General features: G+C 44.0%; 1 protein-coding gene across 3 annotated transcripts in view; it reads right to left on the bottom strand.

Annotated features, from left to right (window-relative positions):
- Positions 1–15,293, bottom strand: part of LOC134612697 (Fc receptor-like A) — a 61,172-nt gene extending 45,879 nt beyond the window's left edge. For all 3 annotated transcript variants that reach the window (XM_063457122.1, XM_063457121.1, XM_063457123.1), the window contains exons 1-2: positions 15,227–15,293; positions 14,086–14,121 (exon numbers count right to left, since the gene is read on the bottom strand). In XM_063457122.1, the coding sequence (XP_063313192.1) occupies positions 14,086–14,121; positions 15,227–15,251 (61 nt within the window). In that variant the 5' untranslated portion in view covers positions 15,252–15,293. The remainder of the gene's footprint in view (positions 1–14,085; positions 14,122–15,226) is intronic.
- Positions 15,294–17,546: the final 2,253 nt, after the last annotated feature.

Genomic DNA, 17,546 nt, shown 5'->3' with positions numbered 1-17,546 from the left:
ACACTGCTGAGTCCATACACACATACTGCTGAGTCCATACACACACACACAGACTGCTGAGTCCATACACACACAGACTGCTGAGTCCATACACACACACACACACACACACACACAGACTGCTGAGTCCATACACACACACACACACACACACACACATACAGACTGCTGAGTCTATACACACATAAAGACTGCTGAGTCCATACACACATACAGACTGCTGAATCCATACACACAGACTGCTGAGTCCATACACACATACAGACTGCTGAGTCCATACATACATACAGACTGCTGAGTCCATACACACAGAGACTGCTGAGTCCATACACACGCAGACTGCTGAGTCCATACACACAGAGACTGCTGAGTCCATACACATATACAGACTGCTGAGTCCATACACACAGAGTGCTGAGTCCATACACACACAGACAGACTGCTGAGTCCATACACACACACAGACAGACTTCTGAGTCCATACACACACAGACAGACTTCTGAGTCCATACACACACACACACATACAGACTGCTGAGTCCATACACACATAGAGACTGATGAGTCCAAACACACACACACACACACACACACACAGACTGCTGAGTCCATACACACACACACACACACACACACAGACTGCTGAGTCCATACACACATACACACACAGACTTCTGAGTCCATACATACTTACAGACTGCTGAGTCCACACACAGGCTGCTGATTCCACAAACACACAGACTGCTGAGTCCATACACACACTGCTGAGTCCATATACACACACAGACTGCTGAGTCCATACACACACACACACACACACACACACAGACTGCTGAGTCCATACACACATACAGACTGCTGAGTCCATACACACATACATACTGCTGTATCCATACACACATACAGACTGCTGAGTCCATACATACACACATACACACTGCTGAGTCCATACACACACACTGCTGAGTCCATACAGACTGCTGAGTCCATACACACACACACACACACACAGACTGCTGAGTCCATACACACATACACACACAGACTTCTGAGTCCATACATACTTACAGACTGCTGAGTCCACACACAGGCTGCTGATTCCACAAACACACAGACTGCTGAGTCCATACACACACTGCTGAGTCCATATACACACACAGACTGCTGAGTCCATACACACACACACACACACACACAGACTGCTGAGTCCATACACACATACAGACTGCTGAGTCCATACACACATACATACTGCTGTATCCATACACACATACAGACTGCTGAGTCCATACATACACACATACACACTGCTGAGTCCATACACACACACTGCTGAGTCCATACAGACTGCTGAGTCCATACACACACACACACACACACACAGACTGCTGAGTCCATACACACACAGAGACACACACAAGCTTCCTCACTAGCAGACAGACAGACACAGACACAAACACACACACACCTGAGCATATCAAGCCTACCTGTCACTGGACGCTGTTGCTGGGGGTCAGACAGCCATCTTCTTGCCTTTCCAGCAGCAGCATGGTCTGGTGCTTAACGGTGGGGGTGGGGCTTAAGTTGGGGGCGGGGCCTGTGCTGGGGAAGCTGCTGAAAACACCTAGCAGCGTTTTTGTGCTGCACCAGCTCCTTTGTGCTGCATTCCCTCGGGCTGTAACGCACTGTTACAGCCCGAGGGAATAGAATTGAAGCACATGGTTAGCAAGTTGCTGGCATTTGGAGGGGCACAAGGGGGGCACAGCATTATATAGGGCCCACCCTAGCGACGCCACTGGGCGTTGGCAGGCGGGCATTCCCTCCAGTGGCCATTGGAGTAACTAAATGACCTCCATTTGTTTAAATATACATAGGGATTAAAGCGGCACTGTCATGCCAAATCCCGTTTTTTTTTTTTAACCCCCCTCCCGCCTCCACTACATCCAATTGACCCCCTAGTCACCCCCAAATGCCCCTAAGCCCCCCACATTACCTATTTTTTGTTCTTTATTTTTTGCCCCGATCTTTATTCAGGGCGCCGCCATATTTGTGTGGGTAGATGAAGTCCCTGTGGGACACATCATCTGCCCACACTAGACAGACGTTTTTATAGGGAAAGCTCCTCCCACAAATTCAGACCAATGGCCTTATACTTGTGCTCGGAACTTAATAGTATATATAATATTGTAGGGGGTGAAAGTTGGTAGTGCTGTGCCGAAACCAACATACAGGTAGGCCTGTAATAAAGGAGGGCAAAAAGTTTTGATGAAAAAAACACACTTTATTGCATACTTATGAAGCTAAACATTTGAGTGCTTTCCTGAGCTCTTCCTCTGGCTGCAGAATGTAAGTATTGTAGAAAGAGGATTTCAATCTACCCAATTTTTTAATAATATAGGCTGTTGTGTCTAGTATATATATAACGGAAGGTCAACACCCTGCTGGATGTCTAGAAATGTCTAGAAAACGTGCTTGTTGTTTAAAGCGGCACTGTCATGCCGAATCCCGTTTTTTTTTTTAACCTCCCTCCCGCCTCCACTACATCCAATCGACCCCCTAGTCACCCCCAAATGCCCCTAAGCCCCCCATATGACCTATTTTTTATTCTTTATTTTCTGCCCCGATCTATATTCAGGGCGCCGCCATCTTTGTGTGGGTAGGTGAAGTCCCTGTGGGACACGTCATCTGCCCACACTAGATAGACTGTGAAATTCCCGCACATGCCCAGTGAAACACCTGGACATGTGAACGGGAATTTCACCTATTCATTCATTCATCAGACAGATGAATGAATGAATATAAATAATCAAACGAACAAACAAACACTGAATATCAGTGTTCGTTTGCTCGTTCGGTTTATTACAAGGAGGGAGCTACCAGCGTGCAGCTCCCTTCTTGTAATATGTAAAGACAGAAGCGGCAGGGAGCTGTGCTCCCCACCACTTCATAGGCCCCCCCAGGTCCTCCCCCTTACTCTATGGGGGTCAATATGACCCCCATAATAGCATAAGGGAGATTAAAATCTCCCCAATGCCCCTAATTGCTATACTGCGAGTAGGGGCATGTCCACTAAAAAAATGGTAATAAGGGGGGGGACCTACTGTCTTCCCCCCCGGCCCCCACCCCTGGGCGGCGGGTGGGGGCCATAATGGTAATGAGGGGGGACCTACTGTCCTCCCCCCCTGGCCCCCACCCCTGGACGGCGGGTTAGGGCCATAATGGTAATGGGGGGGACCTACTGTCCTCCCCCCCCGGCCCCCACCTCTGGGCGGCGGGTGGGGGCCATAATGGTAATAAGGGGGGGACGACTTACTGTCCTCCCCCCCCGGCCCCCACCCCTGGGCGGCGGGTGGGGGCCATAATGGTAATAGGGGGGGGACCTACTGTCCTCCCCCCCGGACCCCCTCCCCTGGGCGGCGGATGGGGGCCATAATGATAATGGGGGAACCTACTGTCCTCCCCCCGCCCCCACCCCTGGGCGGCGGGTGGGGCGGCGGGTGGGGTGCCCCTAGTCACCCACCCCCCACCCAAATAAAAATGCCCCTACCTACCCCCCTCACCCTAAAAAATAGTGAGGGGGGAATAAAATTGCTAACCTGTAAAGTAAAATGAAACTTACCATTCAACGTCTTCTTTTTTCTAAAATCTTCATTTTTCAGCCCCAAAAAAGGCCAAATAAAGAACCATCATACCCGTCGAAATAAAAATTAAATAAAAAACCTGAGCACAAAAAAACAAACAGTAGGTCCCCCCCCCTTATTACCATTATGGCCCCCACCCGCCGCCCAGGGTTGGGGGCCGGGGGGGGGGGGAGGACAGTAGGTCCCCCCCCTCATTAGCATTATGGCCCCCACCCACCGAGGACAGTGAGTCCCCCCCATTGTAATTTATGGCCCCCACCCACCGCGCAGGGGTGGGGGCCGGCGGGGAGGACAGTAGGTCCCCCCCCTCATTATCTTTATGGCCCCCACCCACCGCTCAGGGGTGGGGGCCGGGGGGGGGGAAACAATAGGTCTCCCTCCCTTATTCTACTTTAGGGCCCCCACCCGTCATTTAGGGGTGGGGGCCCATAGGTTTTTTTGGTTTTTTTACAGTGAGCAGCCACAGGCTGCTCACTGCTTACTAGACATGCCCCTACTCGCGGTATAGCAAGTAGGGGCATATTATTTACTAATACTAAGTCATTTTTACTTAGTGTTAGTTGATGTGGCTGAAAGACCAGTTTAGGTCTTTCAGCCTTTTAGTAGACAGCTCCCTGATACCGTGGGAATTAGGGAGTTATCTACTAAGCGGATGCAAGATGCAGCCACAGCAATTAATAGGATCGGAGTTTCATTCATTCGAATGAAATTCCGATCCGAACAAAGTGCCGAATTGCGTTCTAAAACAAACGAACATACCTTTCTCATTCAGTTAGAACGCAATTCGGCAGTTTCATCTAAAATGACAGGAAGCATCGCGGGAACACAGAGGAAAGGTAAGGATTATGGGAAAATTGCTCTGACCAGCGGAAATGAAGCACACTTTGCTCCTCCGCTGGTCAGAGCTGGTCAAGCGGAGGGAACCTCCATAAGGCAAAGAGTCCCTACTTTGTCTTATGATTTTAAAGAAAACTAAAGAAGATAGGAAGAAAAGAATAACAGATCATGAGAGAGGGGGAGAAGAGGAAGAGATTGAGGACAGGTAAGTTCGGCATGACAGTGCCGCTTTAACCCCTTAAGGACCAAACTTCTGGAATAAAAGGGAATCATGACATGTCACACATGTAAGGAGAGGTAACTTTTTTCCTTTGGTTTTTACTATATGTATTAGCTTATGTGTACTGTAGTCATTGCTGCCGCCTAGGAGTGATGGGAGTGAGCACAGGACTTTTCTTTTTATATTTGTATTTACTTTTTGTATCACACAGCTAGGTTACAATGCTGCCGCCCATCCCATGTGTTTCCTATTAAAGGTTAACAAATATATAGGGGTATATATAAAAAATACCCCTTTCTGTCTCATTAGAGATATTTTTGCCAAAAGCTCAAGGAAGCAAGGTGAAGGGTCAGAGTAGGACCCGTCTAGGGGGGTCTGCCTTGACGTTGGCAGCCTGACATTCCCTCCAGTGGCCATTGGAGTAACTAAATGACCTCCATTTGTTTAAATATAAATAGGGATTAAGGAGAGAGCGCCGGTAACTTTTTTTTCTTTGGTTTTTACTATATGTATTAGCTGATGTGTACTGTAGTCATTGCTGCTGCCTAGGAGTGATGGGAGTGAGCGCAGGACTCTTCTTTTTGTATTTGTATTTACTTTTTGTATCACACAGCTAGGTTACAATGCTGCCGCCCATCCCATGTGTTCCCTATTAAGGGTTAATAAGTATATAGGGGTGTATATAAAAATACCCCTTTCTGTCTCATTAGAGATATTTTTGCCAGAAGATCAAGGAAGCATGGTGAAGGATCAGAGTATGACCCGTCTAGGGTGGGTCTGCCTTGACGTTGGCAGGCGGGTATTCCCCCAATGGCCATTGGAGTAACTAAATGACCTCCATTTGTTTAAATATACATAGGGATTAAGGAGAGAGCGCAGGTAACTTTTTTTCTTTGGCTTTTACTATATGTATCAGCTGATGTGTACTATAGTCATTGCTGCTGCCCAGGAGTGATGGGAGTGAGCGCAGGACTTTTCTCTTTGTAAATGCATTGTTTGCCTTCTCTGAATCAGGAATTCTCCAGGAATCGAAAACACTGTAGGGACTTTCAACTTTAAGGCTGCCTCTCAGCTACTGCCTGAGCTTGTGCAACCATAGGAATGAAACCACAGACCAAATAGGGGGCATTGAGTTCAAAAACATTTACCAAGACACACTCTTGGGTCCATATCCTTCCCAATGCACAAGGTATTGCAACCATCACCTGGAAAATTGGGGATCGGGGAAGCGCTGCACCTCATCCTCTTCAACCAATAAAGGATACTTCACATAGAGGTATACCTGTTACAAGGCAGAGGCTTCAATAGGGAAATGTGAAAGACATTAGGTATGTAGATTTTGGAAGTGAAGAGATTGGGTTTATTCTAAGAAAGGATTTTGAAGGGAGTCGGGACCAATGAAGTGAAGAGTCAATTTTTATCTTAACACAGAGTCAAATGTTCTTTGTGGATAACAAGACCCTCTCCTCTGACTACTACATGGGAGCTGCATGGCAATACTTTTCTGCTTGCAACTTCTGAGATGCAGTAGTTCTTTCAGGATGATCTTTAAGTTACTTAAATACTGGTCCAGAGCAGGTATTCATTGCTCATGAAAGGATGCTCTCTGTACAGCGGGATGGTAACCAAAGGCCTTGTGAGTTGCATTGTTTTGCCGAACCCAGCCAAGGCAAGTAAGTTAGTCCAATTTTCCTGGCATTGAGAAACAAAGCATTGAACAACTGTTCTAAGGACTGATTAGTGTACTCAGCAGCTCTGAGAAGATGACAAGCATAGGAGACGGCTAGCTGGCTAGTTGAGAAAATAACTTTCGCCAAAATCTAAATAAATTGGTTGCCAAGATCAGAAACTATTTAGGAAGTCTTATACCCTCCCTAGAAAATATGATAGCCAAATTTGCCAAATTACACAAGGGGGAGTTAATGGGAAGGAACAGCAGAACTGTCCCTTAATTTTTACATCACCTTTATTATGAAATGGTAAGTATTTGCAGTATCCTATAACTTTAAGGACACACGCACGGCATGCAGGGTTGCTATGGCTACCGTTCAACCCCCAAGGCCACCCATAATGTCAACCTGGTCAGGAATTCTGGAATTGAGAAAGCCGGAGGCATTCACAGGCACAGGTAAGCAATGAGCATGAATAAGATTCTACAGATTCTACAATAGTGCACTGCAGGTCTACAGATAAAGCCCTGCTATGAGGCTTGTGATACTAGAGGGTACACTGAGGGGGAAAAAGTATTTGATCCCTTGCTGATTTTGTACGTTTGCCCACTGACAAAGAAATGATCAGTATATCATTTTAATGGTAGGTGTATTTTAACAATGAGAATAGTAAAAAAAAAAAATCCAGAAAAACACACGTCAAAAAAGTTATAAATTGATTTGCATGTCAATGAGCGAAATAAGTATTTGACCCCTTCGACTTAGTACTTGGTGGCAAACCCTTATTTGAAATCACAGAGGTCAGACGTTTCTTGTAGTTGGCCACCGGGTTTGAACACATCTCAGGAGGGATTTTGTCCTACTCCTCTTTACAGAGCCTCTCCAAATCATTAAGGTTTTAAGGCTGACATTTGACAACTCGAAACTTCAGCTCCACTCACAGATTTTTTTATGGGATTAAGGTCTGGAGACTGGCTAGGACACTCCAGGACCTTAATCTGTTCTTCTTGAGCCACTCCTTTGTTGCCTTGGCTGTTCTGCTAATTTTCGTGTGAGATTGAAAATACAATGCAATACCTGTGTAGGAAGAGAGACAGGGATAGAAAGCTGCATCTTATCCCTGCTTCTCTCTGACTGAATCTGCAGGGGAGCAACACATACAGCCAGCAGAGACAGCCTAGAGATCAGGGAAGTGAGGCATATGGGAGGCAGAGATAGCCTACAGATCGGGGAAGTGAGGCATACGGGGGGCAGAGATAGCCTACAGATCGGGGAAGTGAGGCATACGGGGGGCAGAGATGGCCTACAGATCGGGGAAGTGAGGCATACGGGGAGCAGAGATGGCCTACAGATCGGGGAAGTGAGGCATACGGGGGGCAGAGATGGCCTACAGATCGGGGAAGTGAGGCATATGGGGGGCAGAGATAGCCTACAGATCGGGGAAGTGAGGCATATGGGGGGCAGAGATACCCTACAGATCGGGGAAGTGAGGCATACGGGGGGCAGAGATACCCTACAGATCGGGGAAGTGAGGCATACGGGGGGCAGAGATAGCCTACAGATCGGGGAAGTGAGGCATACGGGGGGCAGAGATAGCCTACAGATCATCGAAGTAGATAAGGTAAGTGAGGGATGGGACGGGGAGACAGCCTACAGGAAGGGTAAGCAAGGAGCTGGAAGGTAAAGCAACACAAAGGTAAAGTAGAAGGAGCAGAAAGGCTGAATATGGCAGCAAGGAGCAGGAAGGGACAGAAGGAGCACAAAGGTGAAGTAGAAGGAACAGAACTGAGCAGGAAGGGTCTGCAATGGGCAGCAAGGAGTAGGAAGGGTCTGCAAGGAGAAGGAAGGGTCTGCAAAGAGCAGAAAGGGACAGAATGAGCACAAAGGTAAATGAGCAGAAAGAATCAGAAGGAGCACAAAGGTAAAGTAGGAGAAGGAGCAGAAAGGGTCTGCAAGCAGCAGAAAGGGATCAGAAAGAGAAAGGAGCAGAATAGGGGAGCACAATAAGCAGAAAGTAGCAGAAAGGTGATGGAGCCAAGGAGGAGAGAAGACAGTGTCAGAAGAAAAAGAAGACAGTGTCCCTTTAGCATAAAAACACCCCCAAAGCATAATGTTCCCACCTCCATGTTTGATGGTGGGTATGGTGTTCTTGGGGTCATAGGTAACATTCCTCCACCTCCAAACACGGAAAGTTGAGTTGATGCCAAAGAGCTCGATTCATTTTGAATCATTCAGATGTTCATTTGCAAACATTCAGATGGGCCTTTACATGTGCTTTCTTGAGCAGGGGGACCTTGCAGGCGCTGCAGGAATTCAGTCCTTCATGGCTTAGTGTGTTGCCAATTGTTTTCTTGGTGACTATGGTCCCAGCTGCCTTGAGATCATTAACAAGATCATCCCGTGTAGTTCTGGGCTTATTCCTCACTGTTCTCATGATCATTGAAACTACACAAGGTGAGATCTTGCATGGAGCACCAGACCAAGGGAGACTGACAGTTATTTTGTGTTTCTTCAATTTGCGAATAAAAGCACCAACTGTTGTCACCTTCTCACCAAGCTGCTTGGCGATGGTCTTGTAGCCCATTCCAGCCTTGTGTAGGTCTACAATCTTGTCCCTGGCATCCTTGGACAGCTCTTTGGTCTTGGCTATGGTGAAGGTTTTGGAATCTGATTGATTGCTTCTGTGCACAGGTGTGTTTTATACAGGTAACAAGCTGAGATTTGGAGCACTCCCTTTAAGAGAGTGTTCCTAATCTCAGCTTGTTACCTGTATAAGACACCTGGAAGCCAGAAATCTCGCTCAATGATAGGGGATCAAATACTTATTTTTTGACATGCATTTTTCTGGATTTCTTTGTTTTGTTATTCAGTCTTTCACTGTTAAAATAAACCTACCATTGGGCGGGGCCTGACCGCCGTGCTGAGAGGACGCAGGGTAAAGCAGCTCCTGCTGACCTGGGCAAATACTGCTGAATATTAAACATAAACAGCCTCCAGTCAACGTCACTGGGCCACCAACTGAGAGGGGCACACGCAGACACCAAAAAAGCAACATTGCAAGTAGGACTCACCGGAGCAACGGCCGTGGCCTACACATATGGTCGGCGCGGGGGATACGACCGCTCTCCCACTGCTATCATTGGACACATTCTTACATAAGGGCCCACGTACCCCCCCCTATGGACCAGTGGGGGTCATCCCGGTTCCAGGAGGACCGTCCCGGGCAGTGAGAGGGCACCCCGAGCAGCAACTCACTAGACCCCAAATGGCAGCACTCGACACCGGGTCCCCCGGTACAACAAAAGGGCTGGACATGCTGAAACAGCTGGAGGCCGTGTTCGTGGCCTTCTGGTAGAAAATGGAGCGTAGGGAACAGCAAGCCCTCATACATCCCCCTGAGAAGCACTCATCAGGGATGCTGTACATGTGCCACGGCCCCAGACACACTCCTCACTGCACAATGCGAACCAGAAAAAGGCGCTGCAAACAGCCCCATCTACATTCAGCGTGCAAATCAGCACGACTGCACCTGGCAGCAGTTGCCCACCTATGCAAGGCTACATCAAAGAGAACTGAGCCAAGCTTCCCAACAAGACCCCACACAAAGTCTCAGAAGAACCAGCACTCATGCCAGCAGAACCACCTTGCACCCAGGGGTAGAACCTGGTAGACTACTGCAGACAAGCCTGACACCAGCAGCTATGCGGCAAACATCCACTATCAGCACCGCGACATGCACTGGACCGGGATGGCACTGAGGAGCCCCCAGCAGGTTCCGAGAAGCCGGCCCTTTCACGGCCATCCAGCAGCAAACCTCCACATGCGTGCACAGTCAAACCCGAAACTGAGACATGGGTGGGGAATACCCCCACGGCTCATCGGAGACGGAACCCTGCTGAGAAGTCCTCCCTGCCATTACTCCCAGCGCACTCATCAAGCCTACAAAGCTGGCATCGGCTGAGCAATGGGGACTGAGTAAGGCACGACTCTGGCCCAACCACACAGCTGGTAGTCAGTCAGACGCATTCATAAGTGCCTGTAACTCTTGTGCTTTATCGCTAGAAAATACAAATAATTGCTCAGATTAAATGTGATCTACAACAGATAAAAATCTTAATGCTATAGCCTGCCCGCCAGCCTAATTCAAGCATGAATATAGCACCTCCTGTAATACCTAATAGACAGATGTCCTGACTAACCAACTTACTTATACATGTTACTGTGTAGCAATCTATATAGGACGACTGCCTTTCATCTGAGTCTAGCATGTTTAACACCGACACAGTCTTGTATTATTTTCTGATCTTTGTGTATATTACCTAACCTAGCAAGTCTCCTAGCCAAACTCACCTATATGTATGCCTGTATCATGATTTTCAGCTAGATAGACCTACCTAGGAATTCTACTACCCTGTTTATCTCCTGTTCATAATATAAAAACTGTGCCTTATCTAATGTTCTGCAAAGCCTGAGGATTGTCGTTGGGGTACCTCGGGCCTGTTTGAACTACTCATATGCACTGCAAAAATATTTAAAAAAATAAAAATACAAATAAAAAAATACACTTCCCATTAAAATTATAGACTGATCATTTCTTTGTCAGTGGGCAAACGTTCTCACTATAACCCTCTGATATCACAAGCCTCATAGCAGGGCTTTATCTGTAAACCTGCAGGGCACTATTTGTAGAATCTGTAGAATCTTATTCATCGAGAAAGATCAAAATACTTTTTTACCTTACTGTATATGCAGTGGCATATTTTGGCTTTGTGCTGCCCTAGGCATGTGTAAATCTGGGCACCCACCTAATGTAAATTTACCTGATTCCTTCCTGTCAAGGCTGCACCTCTTCCTGATTAAGACCCACCCCTTTATCTTTAGGCTCCACCTCTTAAAGCTCAACCTATTTCTCTTAAAACTCCACCTCTTCGCACCTAATCCTTTTAAGCACACACACACTCTCACTAACCCATACATACAGTCATTATCTCACACACTGTTTAAACAAACACACACATTCACTGACAGACACACACTGAAACACACACTCTCAGATACAAATACACTCACTGACATACACACTTTGACAGACACACACTGGCAGATACATACTGACAGTTATACACACACTCAATAACAAACACACAGACGTCACTAACAGACAGAGACTCTCACTGATTTGACACACACACATTCACTTACACAAACTCATTCATTGACAGACACACACACACACACTCACTGACACACAAACAAACACTAACAGACACTCATTGACAGACACACACTGATAGTAACACACAAACTCAATGACAAAGACTCTCACTTATTTGATAGACACACACACAGATACCCTCAAGGACACACATACACTCACGGACACACATACATACACTCATAGACACACACACATTCACAGACACACTTACACATACACACAAACACATTCTCTCACACACACACACACTCACAAATATTATTATTTTAACTTGTCCACACAGCCTCCCTACCTTTGGGAAATTTGGAGTGGATTTGTCCCTGGGGTCCAGTGGGGCTGCTGTGAGGCGAACGGTTGTGTTCGCATCAGAGGCCGTGAGGGAGCTGTGTTCTTCCTACTCTGCTTCTTTGTGCCTTGCAGGTCGTCTACTGATGCCGGGAACTGAAATATTATGTTATTCCTACTTCTGCGGCATTCGCAAAGGGCCTGCGAAGGAGAAGAGCAAGAAGAGCAAGAAGCTCCCTTGTCGCCTCTGATGTGAACAGGTGGCCATCCGGCCAGCTCTTGGACATACCCTATAACAGGAGAGGGGAACACTGGGGACGTCCGAGTGGGCGTTTGGGGTCGGCATTTATCCTCCTCCTGGATAGTGCCGCCCAAAGCAAATGCCTAGTTTGCCTTGGGCTAAATACAGCACTGGGTATATGCAATGTAAATGACATAGAAGAGAAAGATAGATAGGTGAATCTGTGAACTCTCTCGGTTTGACAGTGAGATTACAGGTTCTCTGGCTCATGTCTCTTTGGCAATACCAAATTGAGTCTGATTTTTGGGAAATCCTACATATTATTTATCTATCTGTAAATCTTACTTTTATGCAAAAAGGTTTATATTAAATTTGGTTTTGATCATGTCAGTATTCAGGCATTTCAAAATCTATGACATTCTGTTCCTGTTAAGACATAGCAGGGTATAAAAAAGGAAGAACTACATATTTCACAACAAATCAAATGAGCAATCAAAGTAAAATTTTGTTCTGGGAAGAATTTCTAGATTTGCGTATGTTAAAGTGTTGCAATGCTCACCAATAGTGAAAACTCATTTTTATTAACTCAAATAAAACGTCTTGCAAAAGCTGCAGTCTTTGCAAGCCCTCCCTTTTGCTCCAGTGCAGCTAAAGGGGGAAGGCAGGCACGCTGTAGCCAAGCATGCTTGCAACTTCTATGAGGCATTCACCATTAGTTCTGGGGAGTGTGGAGTTAATGAAATGTTCCTTTTACACCCAACTGACGAACACCATCACTCAAATATCTGGCACAGTCTAACTGATAGTCTAAGGTTTAGACCATTCTCAACTACTGTTTTTTTTTTTTTTTTTTACTTTTTACTTTCATTGTAATTCTTTATTTAAATACAACATTTATGTTTGCAAATACATACTATTCAGCTGTCAAGCACACACTGCATCCCTACACATACACACATACTGCATACCTAGACACCCACTGCATCCCTACACACACACACACACACACACACACACACAATGCATCCTTGCACACACATAATATACATCCCTTACACACACACAGACAAAAACACACAATGCGTCATTTACATATACAAAAACACACAGTACATCACGTGCACACACACAGAAACAGACACTACTTACTTTACAGTAGTGGGGAGAGAATGACACACATCGAGGAGCTGGGACACAGGGACTAACACACATTGGGGGCTGGGACAGAGGCAATGACACATGGAGGGGCTGGGGGGATGAGACACATGGAGAGGCTCATATACTTTGTATAGAGTTTGTATGTGAAACAACTGATATTAACCCCTGACAAGGAATGCATCTCGGAGAATCCTGCAGATTTGCTAGGTACGACCGAATTCTCACTATATTTGGCTTTAGTAAATGAGAATTGCCATTGCACTCAGAATTCAGTAATATTTGCTGGATTTTGTTCATCAGTGAATCTAAATGTGAATAACCCAGAAGATTTGAAGTGGTCATGGTGCCTGGAATCTGTATGCGCAAAGTTTTATCATATGTGCAATACTGCACATGCGGAATCCCTTTGCTGACAAAGGTGTAACTCTACCTAAGGCAGCGTGATTGGGGTATCATTATTATCAATTCTGTTCATAATGTCAATTCTGTGTATAATATTAATTATGTGCATGTATATGCACAGATGCTCAAATATTGGCTGAGATGGCCAGCTGTCGCTCTAAGCCAATGAATGAGCAGCAAGATTGGCATCCAACTTCTGCAGCTCTGCAGAAGCCAGACGTTGTTAGCCTGCTTTCAGAGGCCCCAGGTAAGAGGGCAAACTGTTGCCAAATGATTTGCCCCATCAAAGTGCAAAAGTACTTTTATCATCATAACCACTACAGCTGGTTGTAATGCTTATGATGATTGGAGTAAAACTTTAGAATGTTAAAAAAACAAGTAAATGTTCAACTTGATTTAGAATGATGCTTTACCTGTCGGTATTAGACTGAAGAAAATGCTGTAAATCGCTGAAAGAGAAGATACAGAAAATATAAAACAATATCTCCAAAATTTGGATTCCCTATAGAGGAAACTTGAAATGACAAATGACTCTATTTTTGAATGTCCTATGTAGATAATGTATTAAACTAGGCAAGAAACTTATTTCAATAAACACTCCAAGCACCATAATGATTACATATTGTCCCTTTAATGTTAAACATTCTATAATGCTAAATGCACTCATTGGTACCCATCAATATGCTGCTGAAAGGCATAATTATTTTAGATGAGGGTAGGATTGAGGATAGAGTGGAAACATTACAGCTCCTTGAAAAATAAAGAGCATTGTTACAGCTGTACCCATTGCTTGCGGGAACCCCATTGAGCTAAGGGACAACTAGAGTTAGGGAGCTAAGGGTTGGATGTCTAAATGAGTTACTGTGTGTCCCTAAACCCTAATCTAAACACCCCCCACACTAACCCCAAAGACTCTGAAAGCCACATTTTAGAACTACAGGCATCATTTTAAGCTGCACTATTTTTTAACAATGTTGCAATGACAAAGCACTCTTCTAGATACACCGTCTCTTTCAAATAAAATTATGTATTTGAAATGTGCCATTTCAACAGCATCTTTTTAAATGCATATTTTTTTATGTGAATGAATAAGCATAAATAGCTTGGCTGCTAAAGGGGTTACAACAGCAGGTGCAATTCTGAAAGCATATATTCTCTGGCAAAAAATAAAGAAGCAGAAATAAAATCAAACAAACCAAAAAATACTCAGATTCTATAGAGCGCAAGAAGATGTTCAAAACAGTTATTTGCTTATGTGTGGATCACACTAACTCTAAACTAAAATTGCTTGGACAGCAAAATACTATAAATCCACCTTAACATTTAGACATCTTTATATTCTTAACTGGTTTTTACCTTCCTCTCTCCATGTGACTCGAGTTGCCACAATGATGTTGTAATCTTGAGAAAATGATGTATGTAATTTTGTTGATTAGGCTTTATATTTGTTAGAGGGTGATGTTTTACTCCATACAGCCGATACATACATGTGCCCCTGATTAAGACAGCAATATGGCAAGCCTATGGCTAGTATAAAGAAGTAGAATAACTTACTCAGATAGCTGGTGATTCCAGACATGGTAGGGTGACCTGATCAGGTTGTTCTCTATGTAGCTGATGCCAAACCGTTTTTATTACTACTGACATTTGATTGAGTAAGACAATTGGGAGGGGAGGGGAAACAAGTTCCTTATTTTTTCCAGTTTATGTAACAATGCATGCCATGAGTAATACACCATGTGTTACACTCACCACAATCTGCACAGTTATGCTTTTTAGTTTGTTTACTATTTATTTTGGAAAAATATTGCTTATTATAATTGAGATGCTAACATTAATCAGAATATTAAGGCCAATATCAGACGACTTAAAAGAAACTGGAACAGTTTAGTCTGGAAATATAAGACTACATGTCATATAGCCGTGCTGTTTATTATTTTGTAATGAATTCATATGTTAGTTTGGTGAGAAACAATTAACTGTTGATGTTATGAATTAGTCAAATCTCTGAAACTGTCCCAAAGTGACTTTTTGAGACCCTCAGCACTTGATGTATGATGTCAAAATGTGTAAATAAGCACTAACATACCGCATTCCATAAAGGCAAAACACTAGTGGGTGGGTTAAAAGGGCAGTGACAAATATTCCAGAAATTGGGTTAGGTACGGCCAAGGAATAGGCAGGTCAGCCTGACATGAATGCAAGCCAGGTTGAGAGCAAATCATGGGGGTCACCAAAGTCGAACAACCAGCTAAGAATAGACAAACACACATTCTCAGTTATACAGAAACCATGACATAAACATAGAAACATAGAATGTGACGGCAGATATTAAACGCATGATATTAAATGTATGCTTACTAATGCAAGGAGCCTAAATAACAAAATGGGGGAACTAGAGGCATTAGCATACACTAAACAATATGATATAATAGGCATAACTGAAACATGGTGGGATGAGACACATGACTGGGCAGTTAACTTAAATGGGTACACATTATTTAGGAAGGATAGGAAAAACAAGAAGGGTGGTGGGGTATGTTTGTATGTCAACCATGATTTAAAGCCAAATCTTAAGCAAATTGAATGCGATGAGGAAAATGTGGAAGCTTTATGGGTAAATATCTGCTTGGGGGAAAAGAAGGGAAACCAACTATTGGTTGGGATATGTTATAAACCACCTAATGTTAATATTGACGAGGAACAACAGCTGTTTGAGCAAATTGAGAAAGCTGCAAATCTTGGTAACACTTTAATTATTGGAGATTTTAATTACCCAGACATAAATTGGGACATAGGGACTAGTAGCTCAGCAAAGGGAATTAGGTTTTTAAACTTGTTAAATGACAACTTCATGTCACAACTTGTACAAGCACCAACTAGAATGGACGCTTGTCTGGACCTGGTTTTAACAAACAACGTTGATCTTTTGACCAACATTCAAGTAGGTGAGCACTTGGGAAATAGTGATCACAATATAGTGTCCTTTGAAATAAACTCAAAAAAACAAAAGCACATGGGGTATACTAAAACATATAATTTTAAAAAGGCCAATTTCAATAAGATAAGGAAGCTTTACAATATATTGACTGGCATAAACTCTTTAGTGAAAAGAACACTGAGGATAAATGGATCATCTTCCAACAAATATTAGAAAGGTAAATTTCTCAGTATGTACCATTGGGAAAAAAGTATAAAAGAAACAAATTAAAACCAATGTGGCTTAGTAGAGAGGTAAAACAAGAGATTAAAAATAAGAAAAGGGCATTTAAAGCATTTAAATCAGACAAATCAGATGCATCTTATAAAAGATATAAGAAAGCAAATAATGTGTGCAAAAAGGCAATTAAACTTGCTAAACTTCAAAATGAAAAAATGATAGCTAAAGAGAGCAAAACCAACCACAAAGCATTTTTTAAGTACATAAATTCCAAAAAAAACAAAAATGAAAGTATAGGTACACTTAAAACTGAAACGGGGGTGTTAGTTAATGAAGACCAAGAAAAGGCAGGAATTCTAAATAACTATTTCTCCTCCGTATATATTAAAGAAGAACCCATGGCAATAGATGTGCAAATGATTGCTACTAAAAACTTGCAGAATAATTGTAATTGGTTAACTCAAGACAATGTGCTGCAGCAACTAAAGAAAGTTAATATAAACAAAGCTCCAGGGCCTGACGGTATCCATCCACGTGTACTTAAGGAACTAAGTGTAGAAATAAGTGAACCTCTGTTTTTAATCTTTCAAGATTCTTTTCTTTCAGGAAGTGTTCCGGAGGATTGGAGGAAGGCAGATGTGGTTCCTATATTCAAAAAGGGTTCAAAATCCTTGCCTGGAAATTATAGACCTGTGAGCTTAACTTCTGTGGCTG

Source organism: Pelobates fuscus, chromosome 5 (assembly GCF_036172605.1).
Source record: "Pelobates fuscus isolate aPelFus1 chromosome 5, aPelFus1.pri, whole genome shotgun sequence".
NCBI lineage: Eukaryota > Metazoa > Chordata > Amphibia > Anura > Pelobatidae > Pelobates > Pelobates fuscus.
Note: the sequence above shows the minus strand (reverse complement) of the source record. Positions and strands in the feature narration are given on the sequence as shown.